The 22,953-nt window shown below is 33.9% G+C and overlaps 1 protein-coding gene across 5 annotated transcripts in view; it reads left to right on the forward strand.

Annotated features, from left to right (window-relative positions):
- The first annotated feature begins 4,071 nt into the window (after positions 1 to 4,071).
- LOC110454739 (sodium- and chloride-dependent glycine transporter 2-like) overlaps positions 4,072 to 22,953 on the forward strand; it is a 44,493-nt gene continuing 25,611 nt past the window's right edge. For 2 of the 5 annotated variants that reach the window (XM_021504417.1, XM_021504419.1), the window contains exons 1-4: positions 9,944 to 10,094; positions 11,412 to 11,671; positions 20,538 to 20,669; positions 21,741 to 22,056. In XM_021504417.1, the coding sequence (XP_021360092.1) occupies positions 11,464 to 11,671; positions 20,538 to 20,669; positions 21,741 to 22,056 (656 nt within the window). In that variant the 5' untranslated portion in view covers positions 9,944 to 10,094; positions 11,412 to 11,463. Of the gene's footprint in view, positions 4,170 to 9,943; positions 10,095 to 10,187; positions 10,201 to 11,411; positions 11,672 to 20,537; positions 20,670 to 21,740; positions 22,057 to 22,953 lie in introns of those variants that run through there. The other 3 variants (XM_021504418.1, XM_021504421.1, XM_021504420.1) reach the window with 3 other exon arrangements.

Here is a 22,953-nt window from a genome sequence, read left to right on the forward strand (position 1 = left end):
TGCTGAACAGAACAGAACAGAACAGAATAGCGGACGTAAAACCATCAAAATCAATCTGTATTGGCTCTTATTAAAGTGTACCCTGAACGAAAATAGAAATTAATATATTATATTATTATTGTATATGATCCAAACGCAAAAATGTCGAAAACCGCATAAAAATCGGTCATACCGAGATATTGACGTGTTAATTTATGATTTTCACCTGTCCTTCTTCTCCTAATTGGCATAATCGTGACTTGTAGTGATTTGGCCCATATCGGCTGTGACGTCACAAGTTCACCGCTACGGTCACCATCGAAAGAATAGGCGATTAACAAGAACAGCCATGGTCGTATAGCGTCAGATTGCGAATTGATGGTTTTTTTTTAGTTTTGAGGAATCAGATTAAGCTGAAGTTAACATTATGTATATGGTATCCAGACATATAAAATTTGCAAGAATTTCCAGACTGAGTTTAATTGAAATCAAACTGACGACTCTGAAGTAACATAGACTGGTAGCATTGCATGTCCCGATCCTGAGCACTGATGAGATTTTTTCTCTCAAATGAACGAGTTTGAGGGAAATTAAACAGAAATAGTCTCAAAGTTATCGATCAAAGATATTTCTTAATTTGACCAGTTTCTGTGCCGGAATATTTATATTGGAAAAAGTTATATATTGTGGTACCTCTACGGTCCAAAATTACGGAAATATATCAGTAAAAATGTGTCTGCTGTTTTTAAATGTCAATATTTTTAGTATCACCGTCTAATGACAAATCCACGACATTGTGTCTTCCGTCTGTTAGGTCGACTTTTCAAACATTTGATTGTATACAATACAGTTCCTGTGTATACGATGCTAAACTAGATAACGGACTTTTGTAATCTAATTCCAGAATTTTATTTATCTCGAAAATATCATTGAATTATGAGATCATTTTTGTTTGTTTCTCCCTATACATGTAGCAATTTAAAATCTTGGTTAAATTATGAAAATTATCTCGATCCGCTCCCTTAGCATACTTGGGTATGAAATTTGTGTACAGGTAAACAACACTAAACACCTGTGCCGACAGCAGGAGGCCCACGATACACCTATATACCTGTGTACAGGTATGACATCATAGGGATGTCAGCAGATGGGCAAGGGGGGTCCTGAAGTTAGTATGTATTAACAACAATGTCCTCGGGTGAAATAATGTGGAAAAAAATGAGTCAAATAAACGTAGAGACGTATATATATATATATTACGTCTCTGGTATAAGGATCAATTTCAAGAAAAATATGAATAAATGAAATGCGTAAGTACTGTCACAGAGTCACATTATATGCAAACCACAATCAGTACAACTGCATCACTCGACAGATAATAGTCAGACACGAGCCAATTAATGCTGGACAATGCTATATATCTGATCAGGTGGTTCATTGATAAATTACTAATCTTTGTGAGACTTGAACGGACAGGTTCTCCCTCTGTAATATTCTTAGAAGTGGGTGTGCTTAATTTCTTGGATTGCATACAGAATAAAAACGTTTTACGACTGGGAGTGAAAAAAGCACGGGTTGCTGCTTCTTTTGAGTATTAGTTATTGTACCGGTGCATTATTTTTGTCAAATCCAATCATATATATCTACATATTGTAAAGAAAGGGGTGCGGTGCGCCAGAGACGTATATATCATATTCTCTTGGTGCGCCTACGTTAAGTTGATCAATTTAGATCAATTGTTTTTTAATCAATTGTTTTGTGTTGTAAATAGGTGTTCACCAAAATTTCTAAATATCAATTTTATAACAAAAAGTAAATTATTTACAGTTTTTTGTTTGTCAGCACGTCAGACCAGAAACGTATACGACTCTGATCAGACACTTTGTTGAAAACAGATTTGTTTTAAAAAATAATCATTGGGCGGTTAAAACAGAGGCGTATAAAACCAGTATATATGCAGTACATGCACTATAGTATAGTATATATGTCTCTGGTTAAAGGATTTTAAAAGGGGGTGGCCGGGGTAGTTTTTGGAAGTGATATCTTCCGTGTTGTAGTCCTTACGCTAAAGGTATGAACCTTTTTTATGTGGCTCTAGATGCATATTATTTACAGTTACTAGATTAAAAATAATCATCTATAAACTACCTACCATTTCTGTTTTTGGAAACATGTGTGAGTGAAACAGGCATATATAAAACAATGAAAAATGACAGAAATTCAATCGTCACTAAAACTTGTATATATAAAACGGAGGATTAATTGTGCATATCATTCAAACCAGAGACGTATATATGTACATAATCCTAAATCTGTATGGAGGTTTTGAAAGTAAACAAATATTCATGTTCTCAAATTTATCATGCATAAAAATACACTCTTGTTGCATCAATAGAACGAAAATAAGATATAATATGGTAATTGTCAACTATTTTCTTCTTAATGTGGTTGTTATGGATATAGTTTGCAAGAAGACTGAATGACATCTATATGCTTCGATGTTTAAAGAGTTTTAAAATATATCTGGTGAATCTTGTTATGACTTTCGTGTTCTCAAATTTATCATACACATACAAATGCACTCTTGTCGCATCAATAGCATGTTTTCACTTTAAGTGACGAGAATAAAATCTTATATGATAATTGTCAAGTATTTTCTTCAAACATATCTGGTGACTCTAACTATGACAATGCAGTAACGTTTTCATTCCATGCAATATAAATGTTCTTGTATTTCAATTTTGTTATAAAAGAAGACATTTGTTAGCTGAAACTCGCCAAATGGATGCAATTATCAATTTACTCTTAAAAAATATATCAAACAAGAGGTGTAATAGGCTGGGAAGGTCTTTGTATCAGGTAATCATAGTTTCTTAAATAGCGTTTGATAGCAGAGACTAGTCCATGGTATTGGAGAAAGTTTGTGTTGGTTTGTTAAATCTAGATACATTTACACCGAAATGTTAATTTATAAGAAAAAATATAAACACACACAAAAAGGCATTCACAAGAGGTAAACACCAAGACATAAATACTGATATATCCATTTTCTAGCTTAAGTAATGTAATGCTCACTGCCAACTTAGATGTTTGAATGTCCTGTAGTTGTATGCAGTAAAGAACAAATGAACAAGTATATATATATTCATATGAAATGTACCAAGTGATGGGAAATGAGTTGTATATAAATAGTAGTTTATGTTTATATATGTTTGCAGTATTTTCATAATTTCAAGTTGTACTATTATTTCCACCAGGTTTTGAACCTGGGTCTCCAACCAAAGAGTGGCGAGTGTGATGACCACTACACTATAGAAATATATATAGCACAACTAACATTTTCTTTCAAGATTTATTTCCATTTTTAAAATGTTTTAACCTTTGCATTTATATTACATTCTCCTCCTGCTTTTCTTATAACATTTGAAATTAATATACTGGTATTAACCAATTTTATGCCAGGCTCAGAACTACAATTTGCAATGTGTAAAAAATAATTATGATTTTTTTTATTCCAAGATATATACCAGTAAAATAAAAAGATCCTTTATTTTGTGCATCCAATAAAGTATGTTTTAGTCATATGAATAACATATNTATTTTGTAAATTATACACTTAACCTTCACACCTGTAAGGCTGTATATGTCTCGATGCGTAAGGTTATGAATGCAAATAACATATTAAAGCAGTGCTCGTCATGAAGTTGATTACAAACTAACAACTCAATTATGTAAATACCTCACAAACGTGATATTTAAAATAAAAAAATATTTATCTTGACTGGACTTGATCTCTGAGGAAGTGTTNGTAACATACAGGGTCTCGATTATGTAAATACCTCACAAACGTGATATTTAAAATAAAAAAATATTTATCTTGACTGGACTTGATCTCTGAGGAAGTGTTGCATCAACAGTCTAATGTAGGTGTTTGTGACCAGGTATCTCAATGATCTATGATAAGTGTTTGTAACCAGGGATCTCAGTGGTCTATAGTAAGATTTTGTGTAAAGGTATCTCAGTGAACAATATTTTTTTGTGATCAGGTATCTCAGTTGTGCATAGGTAGTGCGTCTGTTACTGTTCGTGACTGTACATGTAACTCAGTGAACTATTTCCAGTGATTGTGACCAGGTATCTCAGTGGTTTATAGTATAATTGGAGTGTGTGACCAGATATATCAATAATCTGTAAGTACATGTGGTTGAAAATTGACTAAAACGTAAAATGTAAGCAGTTAATCAATTTTTCATTTTCATATTTAAGAACTGATTATTTCACACGTTTCAAAAAGTGAAACATAAAAATTAGTCAAAGTCATGGACCTAGGTCTAGTCTAATACCTTGGTGAAATGACGAATCATATCTACATGTAGCTTATTTTTCCAGATCTCGTGAGTTACGTCCCCTTAACACCTTTCGACTCATAGGTCAGACCAGGGATGTGTAGTGGACGGAATAAGATTGCTATCTAAGTCCGTGCTAGAATTGACCATTTTCGGCCAGTAATTAAACTTGCTTAATTATTCCGATACCTAATGATTTCATCAGAAAGAACAACTAAAAAGACAATTGGCAATTTGACACTCTTAAGTGTGTTTTTTTTACCTATGGGGCATATACATCTTTTATAATTATTCATGTTTTGCAATATTTTATTTTTAGCACACGGCGTCTCCCCCATAAAAAAAAAGGTTGGCAAGCATGCATTTATCATTTATAACCATATATCATTTGTTTACAAAACAATAAGTGCAATTAACGCCTTCATTAAATACAGATACAATTAAAGGATAGAACAAATATTAGAAATAATAACGTTAATGGTAAAAGACATTGTACATGTAAGGGGACTTATTTATTTCAACAAATTTTATTGGACAAAAAATTGAACAATTGGATGAGGCAAGAGGCTTAGCCTATATAAGTCTTCTCCTAACCGGTATAGAAGGACAGAAAGCATAAATGTAATACATTGCTCAACAAGACACACTCATATACACTTACAAACATATAGGCTAGGTTACACTTACAAACATATAGACTAGAACATTAAACCAAGTTATAATTATAAGAAAGAAAAAGAAACACTATTTGATGATATTTGAAAACTTATAAAATACTTTCTTAGCAAATGATACATGTTTGTACACTTGAATGTTTGATGTTTGTAATTTTTTGTAAGTTTTTTTCATAGGGCATTTGTAGCCAGTGCACTTTCCAAAACATTTATTTTTTTCCAAATGAAATAAACAATGATTTATAACAAATAACTATAATGTTGCAAAATAGACAAACAATAAACATTGATGTTATAAGCAGCAGTACAATAAATATAATACAAATTATCAGATGTTTTGGCACAAACACAGCAGAAACTATAAATATTCAAAAAGCAAAAATTCAACACATATGACCAACAAGCATGGAGTTGGAGTCAAATGTGTACTTGATTATGCTTTGTTTGTATATATTTTTGTGCATACAATGAAAAGTTAATATATTGTGAAAAATTGAGGAAAACATAATATTTTATGTAAACAAGTTTTATAGAATTTACCAATAAATATAATTTAGTGAGAAAAATGATCAATAATTTTGTTCACGATAGCCTTGTTATTTGTCACTCTTACAACATTAAATGATTTTTTTTCTTTTAAAACATTTTCAAGACCTCCTGATCCTCCCGTTTCAAAAGCAAGTTTCAACCTGACTGTGCAATTTTTGTAACCATATACTGTGACATTATATCTAAAAGAGGCTGTAGTAAAGATAAACAATTACTTGTGGTATTGTTAAAATCAATGTAAGACATTGTAAAATTTATTGTAAAGCTGTGATTTAATAAAATTGTACTTGAAACATTGTGATGTAAAACCAATTTCTGTAGACTTTTTACATCTTCTAATGCAAAATGTGCAGCATACTCAATTCCCAGTGTGTCTCTAACTAAAGACTGCTGACAATAAGTAGATTGACCAGGCAGAATTTCTCTAAATATAAACAGGCTGTCTACAAAGCCAATCACTGTAGTTAACAATCCACAAGTGACATGTTTTTGAAAGGCTTTTCCAAGTATAACAGAGTCAAACATCTTGCCATTATGACACACTAATACTGGATTGGAAATACCCTTCAACCACTGGTTGAAGTCCATTAAACATGTCTCCTGTGTAACTGTACCAAGTCTTCTGTCATGGTGATATAAGTTATTTCCGACAATATGTAGACCAGTTACAGCACTTGCTTTGGGATGGATTAGAATAGTAGGCATGACATGTCTATCAAATGACTGATCACCATAAACAGCTGCCAGTTGTACTATTTCAGAACATGTACCTGTAATATATAACATTATAAATTGATACTTCAGATAATGATAAAATTACATGAATCAACTTCAAATCCACATATATATATATGTCTGTCAACAAACATAAAATCAACAGAAAAACATTTTTTGTAGAATATATATTATATTTCATGACATTTTCATTTATAAATAACTGAATCAATGGACACCTGACATATATAATTTTTATTTGCATTCAAATATGTGTAGAATAGGTGATATTGGCACTGTAATATATTCTTATCTTATTAAATAAATACTGGGTTTATCAACTCTATGTAGTATTGAACATTAAACAATAAACATGGAACAAATGCATTATAAAATATCTAACATGATATAATTCTCCAGCGATTGTATCGTATTTGTAAATTACATTATTGGAGTCAATATAATTTTCGACTGCTTCATAATATTTTCCCAGTGATATCAAGATAGCACAAACAAAAGCACAAAAGGTTTAACTTTCCAGATTGTGTTTGCTTGATGCTCAGGGTCACGTTACAATCACACATATGCTATACCACGGACTTAGATAACATCTAATTCCGTGGCTATACTGATATGGGTCACAACACACATAAACATTGTTGTGACCCATATCAATATAGCATGTGCGATTGTAACGTGACCCTGTGGTTGATGTGCATGAACGGAAACATAGCAAAATATGAAATGGACCGGTATTTTGGTTATTGTCTCGATAACTGGCATGCTAAACGAACTTACATTTACTGTATGCATGGTCATGGTGCACATGGTTATTGTCCAGTTCACTGACATTGTTTCCTGAAGTGAATTTGCCGTGGTTATCTCTGTCCATTTCTAGACCTATTGTGGACGTTAGCAACGTAACACAATCAGTGTTTCTTCGGTCCTTCGAAAACGTTGGCGAAAACGACTTTAATGTAAAGCGTTCAAGTGATTGAGTATGTTTTTGTATTTTTCAAAGCTGGAGAATTACTTTTTCGGTGTATGGGCACATTTCGCTCGGAAATATTCAGTCCGCTGTACTTTTTTTCGGAAGTACGTCATGAAAATGGCCGCTGATGACGATGTGTCGAGTAACCTTAAATAACTTGTAAAAAGAAAAAAAAATCAACACGACTAAATACATTTTTTACATTTAAAAAGCATGCCAATGTATTGTCCTTAACACATTACAAACTACCAGCAATTGCCGCCTTATTATATATAAATGAATCTCGAATCCCCCTCGACTTCCCATCTTGAACCTCTGAAATACACTATATGCTATGCTGATATGGGTCACAGCAGTATGTTTTCTGTGACCCATCGCAGTATAGCATGTGTATTTCAGACACTGACTCACTTGAAGCAACTCGGACCAGGGAAGGGAGAGGGACGGGGGAGTCATGTTGTGACACAGACACGAACTGACAAAGTAGGCTACGCCTACTTACGTTTAACCCACACATGCGCGTACATACATGTATCTCAGGCGGCTCATCAGCATTGTCGTTTATAAACAAAGAATCCCTTCGTCTAACCGGTTCTCCTTTGCACTGAAGTGACTAGACTTGCACAGGCCTATCTTTAGTGAAGCCGACGGTTGGTTTCATGTTGAAAGAGTGACAAACACATAGTATACAATTATGGACTTTTGTGCTGGTGAATATGATGTGATATGAACCTGAAAGAGTGATATTGACCCGAGGCAAAGCCTATCAAATTTAGCTTTAAGCTTCGTGTTTAAGCTATACTGGTCCTCACCACTCTTCTTGCTTAATTTATGCGAATCCACACTCGCGATATTTTGCTATATTTTCGATATCTGTGCCTCAGAATTACTAGAAATTTTTAATTCAAAAGCGTCCAGCTTGCTAGATATAAGCCGGTCCAAATGGGAAAGGACTTGGTTCTGCGTATTGGCAACCGCATCTTTCACCTTCTCTGCTATAGCCTCGTTGATATTGGGGTTGATAGCTTCCCCCTCCACATTCATGTTCGTAGTCAAAGTTTGATGTAAACCGCGCGTCCCGAATAAGCGACTAGAAATGACCCTATACTATAGGCTCCGTTCTCACCTGTCCCGTGGACACGTGATAGCACTCGCCGCTCGTGCTCCAACTAGCAAACGAGTGCCGCACGATACAAATAATCCCCGCTATTACTCTGAACCGCGGGGATATTTGATTCTCAATAGCACTGCTCAACCACATACTCATTTACAGCTGATTATACTGGAACAAGAGTAGTAAAGTATCTTGTTCAAAAATACAACACAGTGCCGTGACTTGAACCTGCAACCTTTCGGTCACGAGCCCGGCGTCCTACCACTAGACTACCATGCCTCCAACGGTTAATGTTTATATTTATGTCTTTGTTTAGAAATATGTGCAGCTATTGTAACATTATCTCTCATTATCTCATTACACCGTTGTTCTTTTAGCAGACGATAAACAACTCAACATTCCACGATAAGAGGATCAATCGACCTGCACTGCTCACCTGGGCCGTTTTTGTTTAAACGGTTGAACCGGTCGAACCACAGTTGTTCGTTATCAAATAAGGTCGGACCTAGTAATCTGATGCTGCTTTCAGGCAAGCATTGACGAAGCATTGTAAGGCCTGCACTATACCCGAAATTGTTACATTTAAAAACGGACCAACCGGTTGTTTCGCATAAACGAATAGGCCTCTGGTATTATTCTTGCTTCTCACTGTAACCTTAAAAAAGAAGACCAAGGTCAAATATATTTCAAAGAACGTGGTTATATATTTTTACACGTTTGATCCCTATGACTTTGAAAGTCTAAAAAAATCCATAAAACTTCATCCAATTATCATCATACAATGTACTAGGGCTCTAGATCTGCTTGCATAGAAAAAGTTGTTAATATATTTTCAACACAATTGTGACCCCTATGACATTGAACACTGATGAAGGTCATTTATTTGAACATATTTTACAGCCCAAGTACGCTACTAGCCATATATCATCACCCGAGGACTTTCGGTTATTCAAAAGAAGTGTTTTTAAGATTTACAACGTATTTGAAGTTGTTCGTTAAAACATAAAATAGATACTTAACATAAAAATAACCGACTGAAGCAATCCGATGAGATTTCTGAAGATAAGAGGCCCGGTGCACGCTCTGTTTATAGTCCGCGTGAACTCACAAACTATTTACTGGCGGTCCGAATGTCATACATGAACTACCATACTTACCAAAATATCCATATATTTGTATATCCGTATAAATGATAGTGCTGTTCTCATTCTTGTCTGTTTGTACTCTATACCCGGAGGAGATTTTTGACCGTACACGTACACGTCCTATGAATGGTTTGATTTCAATATTGCACACATTTGTACTAATGAAGACTGCTTTTACATCATCCATTTCGTACAGTTTTAGATAATTTATGTGTAATCGAGATCTTTTTGATTTTTTATATCTAGCCATTTCAAATTAAGTAATTTAGCATGGACGTATTCTGAGCGTGTACTAGTTTTGCACTCGGACCTGTTTTACTGAGAAAATGACCATGATCTACTACATGAACTCGAGTCACAAAGGGAGAATCCACATATGCATGGTCATGAATAAAAAAGTGAAACCAACATAAAAACATGTAGGATAGAAATGTCAGTTTATAACTACTTCCGGACAGCCACTGCTCCATTCCTGTAACCGTATACACCGGTATATATGTATGATCTAATTACATATTCACTCAGGCACACAGACACGGGTAGTCGGTGTAGCATTCCAGTCGTAGACCAGGATAACTCGCGGTAAGTAGACCTTTCTGCCTTGTTTTGTTAGCGACGGTAAGGCAATGCCACCTGTTTAAATGATAAGTAAACAAAATCCTTTTGAACTTTTAGTTTAGAGAAAGTGGTAAAGTATACCAAGCTAAACTTTACAAATTTGTATATCAAATATACAACTGATCTTACATATCTAAGCTTGTATTCAACTAATCAATATTTGAAATCTGTATGTAAAATTTTGTAAAGTTTACTGTGTGTGCAATGTTCAAAAACATTAGTATGTTATGTATCCTTATCTAACAATGGAGATGGCTTAACTCAGCCACAGACTTATTCTAACAATGGAGATGGCTTAGATCAACTGTCAGATTGATCTTAAAATAGATATGACTTAAATCAGCTGTAGGCTTGATCTAACAATGGAGACAGCTTAAATCAGCTACAGACTTGATCTAACAATGGAGATAGCTTAAATCAGCTACAGACTTGATCTAACAATAGATATGGCTTAAATCAGCTGTAGGCTTGATCTAACAATGGAGATGGCTTAAATCAGCTACAGACTTGATCTAACAATGGAGATGGCTTAAATCAACTGTTATCTTCATCTTAAAATAGATATGATTTAAATCAGCTTTAGGCTTGATATAACAATAGATAAGACTTAAATCAGCTGTTAGTTTTTTCTATCAACGGAAATGGCTTAAATCAGCTGTAGGCTTGATATAATAATGGATATGACTTAAATCAGCTGTTAGATTGATCTAACAATGGATATGACTTAAATCAGCTGTAGGCTTGATATAACAATGGATATGACTTAAATCAGCTGTAGGCTTGATATAACAATGGATATGACTTAAATCAGCTGTAGGCTTAATATTACAATGGCTTTGGCTTTGCTAAGCTGTTAGATTGATCTAAAAATGGAAAGGACTTAAGTCAGCTGTAGGCTTGATATAACAATGGCTATGGCTTAGATCAGCTGTTAGCGTGCGGTAAGATCTCTATTTCACATTGGTTTTTGCGTGATAGTTGTTTCTATTTCTAAATTGATTTCATGATTGTTTTTAGCTTAAGCATGTATGCCACCCAGTGGTGGCCAAAGTGGCTCAAGGTGGGCCTAACCACTATAACATTTGACCTAATTCTACATAGAAGTCCTCTGATGATCTAGAGAACATTGCTTAATTTGGCATATAATTCTCTTGCCGTTGGCGATGACGCTATTTTGATAGTCAAATTAACCTGATACAGGACTTCATGAAATGACTGCGGACTGATGTTATTTGTATAAGTAGGGCTGTCACATTCTAGAGAGTCTCTCTAACATTGCAGTGTGGAATCCGTCAAAGGTTTATTGAGAAAGAGAATTACGTTTTAAAACGATATGGATAAAGAAAATGGTAACGAGCCGTCCCCCAGGATAAGTTTCCTTCCTGACAGTGATGCCTCGGACATGGTCAGTACCGACAAACGGACGCCTACCAAGGAACAATGGGGAAGCAAGCTGGACTTTCTGTTATCGGTGCTGGGGTATACTGTAGGGTTCGGTAACGTCTGGAGGTTCCCGTACGTGTGCATGAAGAACGGCGGAGGTGTGTAATCTTATTGTAATTTATCAAGTATAATGGTGTATCTAACATAATTATCACCTGTCGTTCACATTTGTTTTTTTGCAATATCGTTGGTAAATGTCTAAAGCTGAAGATCAGAGTTTGTAGTAACTAGTATCTCAATCCCTGGAGCATAGATGAAACGTAAAGAGTCTTCTTAAACTAGATATCATACGTTTGTAACATTGACTTGCACAAACCACATAGCTATGACTAGTTAGATCTGTGGGCCAATATGTCTCGTAGTCAGTGTTTGTAAAACATTGACCCTCACTACTACCAGTACATAGGGGTGACCAGTAAGACGTATAAGTCAATATATCGCGTAGTTGTTTTTTCTTACAATGACCTACACTACTCTACATAGGGGTGGCTAAATTTCCTGTTGACCAAAACATTTCTTAGGCAAAGTGTTATAGCAGGTTTTGACCTACGAGTACATTTCAACAAGAGTGTCCAGCGTCTACAATGACTAACGACCTCTTTAAGTTGTCTCAGGAAATCACCTTGCACGGAAAGATATTCCTGAAACTTTGACCAGTAATTTATCTACTTTTTGTTATGATGGTTTAAATTTGTTTGAACATTTCGGAAATTTGTTGTTGATTTAGTCATAAACGGTGTATTTTTGTCACATTGTGCCGATTTCTACAGACATTCGCATTTAGAGGTCAGTGGAAGCATGTTTATACAAATGTACAATGACAATACAGACAATACAATATATTTCTTAATTAAAATATAAATTCCACTTTCACCAGTGAACACTGTTAAAAAAGTAATAATCATCTGGCGTTGTCATACATGTATGTGACATCATTTACGCCCGACGTTTTCTAATTGTGACGTCGTAGTACAGCATTCCTTGTCATTACAATGATTTTTAGGAAGACCGATCAATTGTTCCTAGAAACCAATGTCTTTATCGAGAAAAAGTCATAAACAGTATCTTTATTTCATTAGATTTTCCCTGTCTTTTACAAGTGTTACAATTTCGCGAAAAAATATCTGCATATTCATTCCAATGACCGTTATACATGTACATCTAGAAACTAAGAATAAACAGCATGGCAACCATTTCTATTAAAATGGACCCTTACATGAACGTTCTGAAATTATATGTATCTTAGCAAAAGCATCATTTTTTAGAAATATCTGGTTTCATTGACATGATGTGTTCATGGATTTTCTCCGGGTTCTCCAGTTTTCTCCCTCGTGGGTCTCGAACCCGCGATCCAGTGTCGGAGGCCTAGTGATCGTAGCCTTAAGAACCTTAACCACTTTTGCCACCGGGGTTACCGCGTCCTCTTCCATCTAGGCATACAAGAAATAAAATAATTTGTTTCATAATTGTTTTAAAATAAATAAAGTTATCTTTTGTTTTATATGTACATGTAAAAAGGAGTTGTTTTAGAATTGATTACATGGCCTGCTCGAAAGTGTGAATACATATAAAACATATAAAACCATGTTAATTGACTACCATCGAACATTCGATAAAACCTTGACCATTGATCAGTAATCAATTAGAGCAACAACAACAAAAAGAGAAAATGCGACGGCTAGACCGATATCCGAATAAGGATCCCATAACGACAGTCAACTGGGGTCATCGCCCCATTTCTGTTCGGCGATACAATAGTTAGTCACATACCTTGCTGTTTATTTCGATGAAGTTTGGTGTGGGGGTGGGAAAATTCCACTTTTAATTTATATCCATGTATACTGATTATTATAAGTGTAATTTTCACATAAAAACCTACCAACAGATTCTATTATATTGGGATATCAGTTTACCTGTCAAGTAATATATGTACGAATGCATGGGCTATGGTTTAGGAATGTTCTCTTCATGTGTGGGTTTTTGTCGGTAAGATATGAATGTGACAAACCCAACCAGCTGACGTTTACTTCTTAAATATCGTATTATACAGCCATGGTTTAATGTTTTATACTTAACAACTTCTTAAATAACGTATTATACAGCCTTGGTTTAATGTTTTATACTTAACAACTTCTTAACCCATACACAAAATAACTTAACGGATAACTGTGTAGACATTACACCATATCAGTCCAATCTTCAAGAATTTAATTGCACAATCAATTTGATAAGAATAAGGTCCCAGAATCAACTGAATACAACTATCAAGATAATATAAATACAATGTTAGGTTAAATTTGCAAGTTTCATCGAGTCACTCATATGTAGTTTTTACATGGCAGTGACACTTGCACATATACCTCATATTCCTGCTAAATGAACCTTTTCAGTGATACAATGTAAGGGTGTTCAAATATTCATGTTATTAATGAATATTTGTTATTAGAAGTTGTTAAATAAGTAAATGGTGCCCCGCGTCCATTATTCATCGAGAAATGTAATAGTTAGCTAACAAGTTATACAGATCAAAACATGTTCACGAATTAACTGAAAAATGGCGTCCATTGGAACAGTTATTTGACTTATTAGTGATTACCTAAAATAAGAAAATAAGTAATGGTAGACAGAAACTGTATTGTTAAACAATAACTATTGCCATGATATATATGATCATGTAATATGTTATACTGGCTTTGTGTAAACCAAAAAAATAAACAATATTCATCCCAAAAAAAAACTACCTCATACCTACATATGTATTTATGATAAGAATCGTAAGGAAAATATGGTATCTTTAAATAAAAGCGACCATGATACTTTAATTATGACCGTGTACCTCCGCCCAGATATACTCAATAGATACAGTTTTAAACTGATGCTTTCTAAAAGCGTTCAATATATCAGAAACTCTTATCGCTACGAAAAATGTAAAACAGCTTTAATTATTTAACTGATCTTTTAAAACTGTGATTTTGAAAGGCACAACATACCAAAGTCTGTAATAATACAATCGTTCACATAATTTGTTTCTAATATTTCTAATATTGAAGTGAAATACACTTAAATCGACGTTTTCGTGACCACAATTCATCTTTCAATCTCCAGTGAGTAGTTGTACAATATGCAGAAAAGGAAACTCATTACTGTGAAAGCCACATTGGATTAATATATATACACATTATTTTATATACATACACATTATTAAATATACATTATTATATATATACATTATTATATATACATTATTATATATATACATTATTATATATACATTATTATATATACATTATTATACCTGTTCAAGTTCAAGTTCTTTATTACCTTGGGTCGTTTGACCCATCGGTTTCAAAAGTAAGATATATTTACAATATCTACAGACAATACAATACAATACATGCAATACATACAATACAATACCAGCAATGTACAAACAGTATGGAGAGTGTAACAAATTAAGTTAATTGGTTTCTTCTTACATTTGCCGCTTTTATATATTTGGCCAAATTGACAAGTTCTTTTGTGTTATTTACATTAAATAGATTTATCATTTTAAACATACTTGTTTTTTTTACATAGTACTTTTTCAAAAATTTAACACGCAAATCCGAATAACATGGACATTTCAACATAAAATGAAACTCATCTTCAACGTCATTTAAATTACATACAGTACACACTCTAAGACTACGCTCAATATTTTGATATCTACCTTTTTCTATATTTAGATTATGAGCAGATAACCTAATTTTTGTAATCTCTTTCAAATATTCTCTAGATAATGGTTTTCTTAAGTAACACTGTAAATCAAACCGGTTATAAAGATATGTATAGATATATCCCTTTGAAGATGTTCTTACGTTTTCTTTGCATTCTTGTCTATATATATCAATAAGTCTTTCTCTAATAACATTATAACACATATCCTCATTTATTTCTGTTTCCCATATGTAACCAAGGCCGATTCTAAATAAATCATTTTTTATGTTTAAAACCCATTTATCCTTATTCTCTAACATATCTTTATAACATGCTTGCAAAATACAATTACTAATCCTTTTTAACTTAATCCAATATTTAATAATTCTTAACTTTCTAACCAATGACAATGGATACCTCCCAAGTTCTAAATAAACCATAATATTACAAGTATTTTTTTTTACGCCAAGCAGTCGTTTAAAAAACAAAGTATGATTTTTTTTCAATATCTGGGGCTTTATGAAAGCCCCATATTTCAGAACCATAGCTTAGAATGCTATTTACATACGTATCAAAAACTGATAATTGAGTTTCAATATTAAAATATTTTTTCCGACATACATTCATAACTTAAAACAAAGCCTTTCTTTCCTGATCTGCATTTTTTTGTTGTGCTTTCTAAATGTTCCATTGTAATTTAGTAATATTCCTAGGTAGTTAAATTCGTTTACAATTTCTAGTGACGACCATTGTATTTCCAACATTCATTATTTCTCAAAATACCCCATTTCGAAACAAAAGAATTTTTGTTTTATCCTATTGACTGTTAGATCCCATTTTTTTGTGTACGATTATAAAGAGTTTAACATATCTTGCAGACCCTCTGGCGTTTCGGAAAAAATCACCATATCGTCTGCGTACATCAAAAGGAACAAATTCAGTGTTTGAATTTCTATCGACTGACAGTTGTCAATTAAAAATTACATTACAATGTACATTATTATATATACATTATTATATATACATTTGATTATTATATATACATTATTATATAGAAAAAATAAGATTAACGACCGACTAAAAAACTAGCTGCTTTCACCCTTCACAGGGCTCTTCAGGTTATTATATATACACATTATTATATATACATTATTATATATATATTATTATGTATACATTATGCATACATTATTATATATACATTATTACAGTGGCTCTGAAAGCAAAAAAATATTATAACACTCAGTAAAACAGCTAGAAATTGTGGTATTTCAAATGGAATTTTCCGCGAGTAGTTGAGAGTTGGTGGGCACACATGTATAATATAAAATTTAAAGGATTTTAGTCTTTGGCATCTTTAAGCGCCGGAGTCGAACTGCAACATTTTACAAATATGACCGCTAGTTAAGATAATCTTACAGGGATAAAACAACAAGATAAGCTAATTGTACGACAATAATAAACTATAACTAATGTCTGTAGGTGTAATGGTTTTAGGAGTGTTTGTCAATTTATCATTGGTGCCGGATACGTAAAAAATAATTATTTTATGAGTATAATCGATAATAACATTTTTTAAACGATGTAAGTTCTGTTTCGATACACCAGGATTTTCGTTTTCCAATTTGTACGCACCTTTGAAATACTTTATAGCCACGTTAGTTACATGCCAAGTGGCGAACATGACAAACGCCCGGCGCCATAGCCTCGTTTCACCACTCATTTATCGCTGATGTGTATTGTTTAAGCTTGAATTGTGTCATTTCCCTCTAAACATGATTTTTTTTTTTTATTTCTATCTGAAGGTCATTTTTCTACTTTTAGGGTTGTTAATGCCGGTGTTCCTCAGGGATCAGTTCTCGGTCCTTTTTTATTTCTATTATACATTAATGACATCACTGATATAGTCCAGAGTAACATTAAGCTGTTTGCAGACGATACATCATTATATGTCATCGTAGACGAAAACCCACAACTAGCAGCAGATTATCTTAACCAAGACCTAGATAGAATTAACAACTGGGCTAGTACATGGGACATTAAATTTAACCCCTCTAAAACCAAATCATTAATTTTTTCTAGAAAAAAAGAACCTATCCATCCTCTAATTAATTTCTCTAATACTTGTGTAGATAATGCCCATGATCACAAACATCTTGGATTAACTTTTTCTGAAGATGGCACTTGGTCTACCCATGTTCAATTAATATATGAAAAGGCTAGTAAAAGAATAACAATACTTAGGTATCTGAAATATAAGATTGATAGGAAATCACTATGCAAAATATATACAACATTTATCCGCCCAGTGCTTGAATATGCAGATATTGTCTGGGACAACTGCTCTGACAATCTTAAAAATTTATTAGAATCTGTACAACTAGAAGCTGCAAGGATTATCACAGGTCTAAGGAAAGGTACATCACACCAAACTCTATATAAAGAACTAGGTTGGGAATCCCTGTCTGATCGAAGGATGAACCATAAGCTAACTCAGATGTATAAAATAACTAACAATTTATCACCCACATACCTCCATGACATAATTGATCCTCTTACTCATAACCCAGAAAATGATAGGTATACTCTAAGAAATGTAAGAATGTTTAACCCACCACTATGTCGTACAGAATCCTATGCTAAAAGCTTCTTCCCAGTAATGTGCAACAAGTTCAATGGACTTGAAAATGATATAGTACATTCCCCTACTCTTAATAAATTTAAGGCCAAGGTGTATAATAAAATATGTTGTAATAATGATATCTCGGATGTATTTAAAAATTGTGAAAGCAGAAAGGATAACATAATCCTATGTCAACTGAGAAATGAGGCGAGTAACCTGAACTATGATCTATTCAAAGATCACTTGAAAGAGTCTCCATCTTGTCTGTGTGGTGATGCTTATGAAACTGCTACACATTATCTTTCACAATGTCCAATGTATACTAATGAGAGACAAACTTTAATAAATGAGATTTTTGAAGTGTGTCCGGTTAATCTTGATACTAAAACACTTCTTAATGGAAGCACTGTGTTAAACAATACTGAAAATAAATCTATACTTGATAGTGTTCTAAAATATATATACAACACAAGAAGACTTGTTTAACTAATTAAAACAATCTATAAATTTTGTTATATATAGTCATAAATGATAAAATTACTGTCCTTAAACCATTATGTGATTCTACTGATTGTTATATTTACATTGATGTTTTAATATTATACACCTAAGGGATTAAGCTTTGTAAGCTGTTTTTACTGATGGGTGCAATAAAGTAAAACATAAATGTGCTAAGTTTGAATGCTTAGTGTTCTGTGGTTTAATCTGGATTCTTCTCGAGTGGATGATATGTGAACGGTAAAGGCCGTTAGAGACTTTTTGTCTGAAACTCGATGGGATGAAAGATTTACACATAGAACACTGGCAATACATCTTACACATATACTACATTATCAAAATCTTCTAGCTGAATTGCCTCATTTTATTTTTTCATATTTTGATGTTGTTGTATCCCTTACTTTTTATCACTCCTACCAATGATATATATATTGATACTAAATGGTTCTATACTTCTAACTACTTCATGCAACAGCAGCAGGGTATGAACAGGGGGCACTAATGACTTGCAAAACAAAAAACAAAAAAACAATTGTAGCAATTTCTCTGTTTAATATATCATTAGGGCATTGCTTTCCTATTACTAATTAATTATGATTGACTTTTTAATATGAGCATTGTATAGCTAAAAATATCAATTAAATATTTATATGTAATTGAAACATACATGGAATTATCTCCCCTATACCATCTGCTATATATATATATATGTCTATGCTACCTATTATATATGATTTGCATCAATATTTTCTTACAAACCATTTCATTCATCTTTGTCTTTGTCATGTCAACCTAAGGAGAGAACTTATATAGGCCTAGCCTGCTGTTCAATCCTATTGTTTACTCAATAAAATATGATGAAATGAAATTTATTTTTTTAAACATTAACAACGTTATCTGTGTTTCGACTACAAATAAGCTGTGATAGCCATTGTAGATGACGTCCTTAAATTACCTACGCTGTTAATAGAACGTTAAACAAAATAAAACCAAATCATGAAATACGGATAAACTAAAGATAGGCTTGTATCATGACCGTAAAATTTACTCAAATCAACAAGTATTAGCAATTATTATACTTTTGCATAATTCTTAGTTACGTTGATTTGAAGAAAGTGTTTTGATAACGGCAAGATTGCATACAAAACAAGAAATCCCAATATACATTTTAATGGTAGGGTATACAACCTAAGTACAACGTCGACCTGTAGACAACGTTAGGAAAACGCCGGGCTAAAAGTGAAAAAGAACAAGCCGATACAATAACAGGCCGCTACATATAGAGCATTATCACCATTGATAATCGGTACTCCAGGGAAATACATCAAAACAGGTAATTTGTAAAATAGCAGGTGCACAGAAACGCACTAGTTAGTAATATAGACGGAACACACACTAATGATGCATGTAAGGCCTATAAGTGAAAACTTGTCGAAGCATAGAATCTTTGAACCTCAAACAACAGTGTGTATTTGGGGTATTTCAACGTTAATGTTCTTGATGTTCTGATTAATGTTTTTTCCTACATTTCAATCTGGCATGATCTTTGTGGCACTAACTCCTGTATTGAGTTACTTTGCTTCTGCAACTCTCTTCTGCTTTAAATATAATCCGTGTCGCTAGGAAGCCCTTTTTATGAACACAAATCAGATGTTTTCGCGAATTGTATGTAAATTGTTGTGGCCTTTCTTCTCGCTGCAAATGTTGACGCAATACACAGGAGAAATTTAGGGGACTTATGTTGAGAGGAGGAGGGAGCTCTGTGATGCAGTATACAGTGTGACACATAAACAGTTTTCGTTTTAATGTATATCCTTTCTGTCTTCAAAAATCTTTAAGAATGAGTTTTTGATGATAGAGGTGATTTTTCACAGAATATTTCAAGATGACAGAGTTTGAATGAAATATGTCTAGTCATTTGATTTACTGGTTTCCTACCCCTTAAACAATGTTTTTATTATAATTAAAGGATAAAAGTGAATGTTCTGCACATTATTCATCTAGATTGGGCTTATCGTACGGTAAATTGACCATACTTAAGTGGTGTTTTTTTTAATTTCAATTGTACTTCATCTAAAACAATGACTGACCCGCTGACAAATTTGTATTACACTACTTTGAAGATTCACTTTTCTTTTATACGACAGGTGCATTCCTCATCCCGTACCTCATCACCATCTTCCTGCTAGCAGTGCCCATGTATTTCCTAGAAGCATCCCTTGGACAATTCTCTGGAAAAACTATGCAAAATGTGTGGTGTTACTGTCCATTGATCAGAGGTAATGTTATAACATTTCACCGTTACCTCATATGATATACCATATACCAATGTGTTAACTTAATGATTTAATACATGTTGATGTTAATTATTGATTTCTTTTTATATTAAGTATTGATTAACGTTTAAACATTATGTTGATATAATCCCATACAAATTGAAGAAATCAGGCAATACAGAATATCATAAATTATTTTCTGTTATTATCGAAATTAAGGTAAAAGACACTATAGAAGAGTATATGTTAAGCAAGTGTATCTCAACCACCTATGGTATTAAATAGAATTATAAAACCAAATCAAAACAAAACTACAAGCAAAATCATTTTTAAACAGTAATCATGATAACATGTAAAAGTTGTTATCTAGACCAAAACTGTCACGATGATGTTTATAGTCAAACATTTCATTCATATTTTAAAACCAATGCTGTAGAATGTTTCGAAATATCAACAGGTATAAGGGGAATAATTATCCGACTTCAGAGGCTTTTATTCAAAAAGAAATCTTGCTGAAGAAAAACATATCATTTGGGACATGTTAGTGAATCATTTGTGTATATGGAACATTGCAATCTGAACACACAACAAAACAAGTCTGAATAGTATTCTTGCATGTCCTCTAAAAGATGTATATTTTCTTCTTTAAATATGTTAATTTCTGACACATGAAGCTTCGTGAAACCCGCCGTGTAAAAAGGAGATATATTTCCATTCTACTACGCTAATTTGTTAAAGTTTCTCATTTCTCAGAACACATAGCGCTTTTCGTCTTTCTAATTGACATGCGCATACCCCACCCCTCTTTGTAATCCCACACCCCTCCCTGTACTCCCCCACCCCCTCCCCTATAAGAATGGCAGACATGCTAACGACCAAGTTAATTAAGCATTTTAGAGGCGAAGAAAGAACAGCGAAAAGTGAAAATGACCATGCTCATCTAATATAGTTTCAATATTTATTTTCTATCTTTTAGCAATATCCTCACCTCTAATTGTTGTCATTAAATGTTCAGATTTGATCCATGTTTGTTAACGATGCAGTATAATTCTTTTTGTGTTGTTGTAAGTACAGGAGAGGGCCTTGGACTATTGTTGATGTTGATGGCCTGTGTATGGTACTATGTGATGCTGACAACGTGGGTCTTATATTACTTGTACCAGTCCTTCTTCTATCCTCTACCTTGGAGCACGTGTGGTAACGAGTGGAATACGCCAGACTGTTTCAGTTTCACAAACCCTGCCTTATCCACGTCTAACGTTTCTCTAGGTAACACAACCATGCTCGTCAATACTTCGTCTATTGTTACCACACACTCAACCAGCCAACTTTTGAACGCCTCGGTCTTCGTCATCAAAACGGGTCATAGCTCGGAGGAGGAATTCTGGCAGTAAGGTTTTACTTTGTTCAATAAGTCACACTCAATACAGCCTCTGTTATCGTAAACTGGGAGCAATCCTGTGAGGTAGTACGGTACTAACATTTATGTTTAATGAGATATAACGTCATAACGTGCTGGTAAGTCATTACACGAGTGAAGTGTTTGTCAGTGTGTCAATTGTCCATAACAAATATGCAATTGGTTCGTCTTACTATGATAATGATAATTTATGGGTCACCTTTGTGAGCTACTTGGCTGTTATTGAACGTTGGGCAATTGAGGAAAGGATGTAGATGGTTTTCTTGTCGGCCTACTTTCATTTCTTAATGTTTTATTTAGAGAAGCGACTGTAGACTAGTAGACTATTCAAAAGATGGTTTCAAACTGAAAGGCTTCAGCTACTCATGGTATATTGTATGGTCGTCCATATCATCTTGAGTCTGCCAAATTGTATCTGATTTCAGTGTCTGCAATGAATAAAGACTTTTCTGTCTGAAATACAGTTCCCGAATTTAACGGAAACTTCTATGGCATATACCACGTGCATTGCAGAACCACCCACCAGAATCACATAGTACCGGATACCTTGGTTTTTGGGGACATTTGGTGCTGTCTGTTGGTTCTTGTAGTTGGTGAGACGGAGGGGGGGAGGGTCGACGTTGAATATTCCTGAATTTCAGTACATGTGGTTGGCGGGGCCGTTGACGTGTATCCGCAGTTTCTGTGGTTAGCGGAAGCAACGAAGTCTCTTTGGTTCCTGTAGCTAGTAGGTGGTTGTCGGTTGTGTTTCTGAAATTGACAGGGGCCGTTGGTGGTGTTTCCTTGGTTCCTGTGGCTGGTAGGTGGTGGTCGGCTGTGATTCTGTAATTGACGGGGGCCGTTGGTGGTGTTTCCTTGGTTCCTGTG

This window comes from Mizuhopecten yessoensis, unplaced genomic scaffold (genome assembly GCF_002113885.1).
Source record: "Mizuhopecten yessoensis strain PY_sf001 unplaced genomic scaffold, ASM211388v2 scaffold8039, whole genome shotgun sequence".
Classification (NCBI taxonomy): Eukaryota; Metazoa; Mollusca; class Bivalvia; order Pectinida; family Pectinidae; genus Mizuhopecten; species Mizuhopecten yessoensis.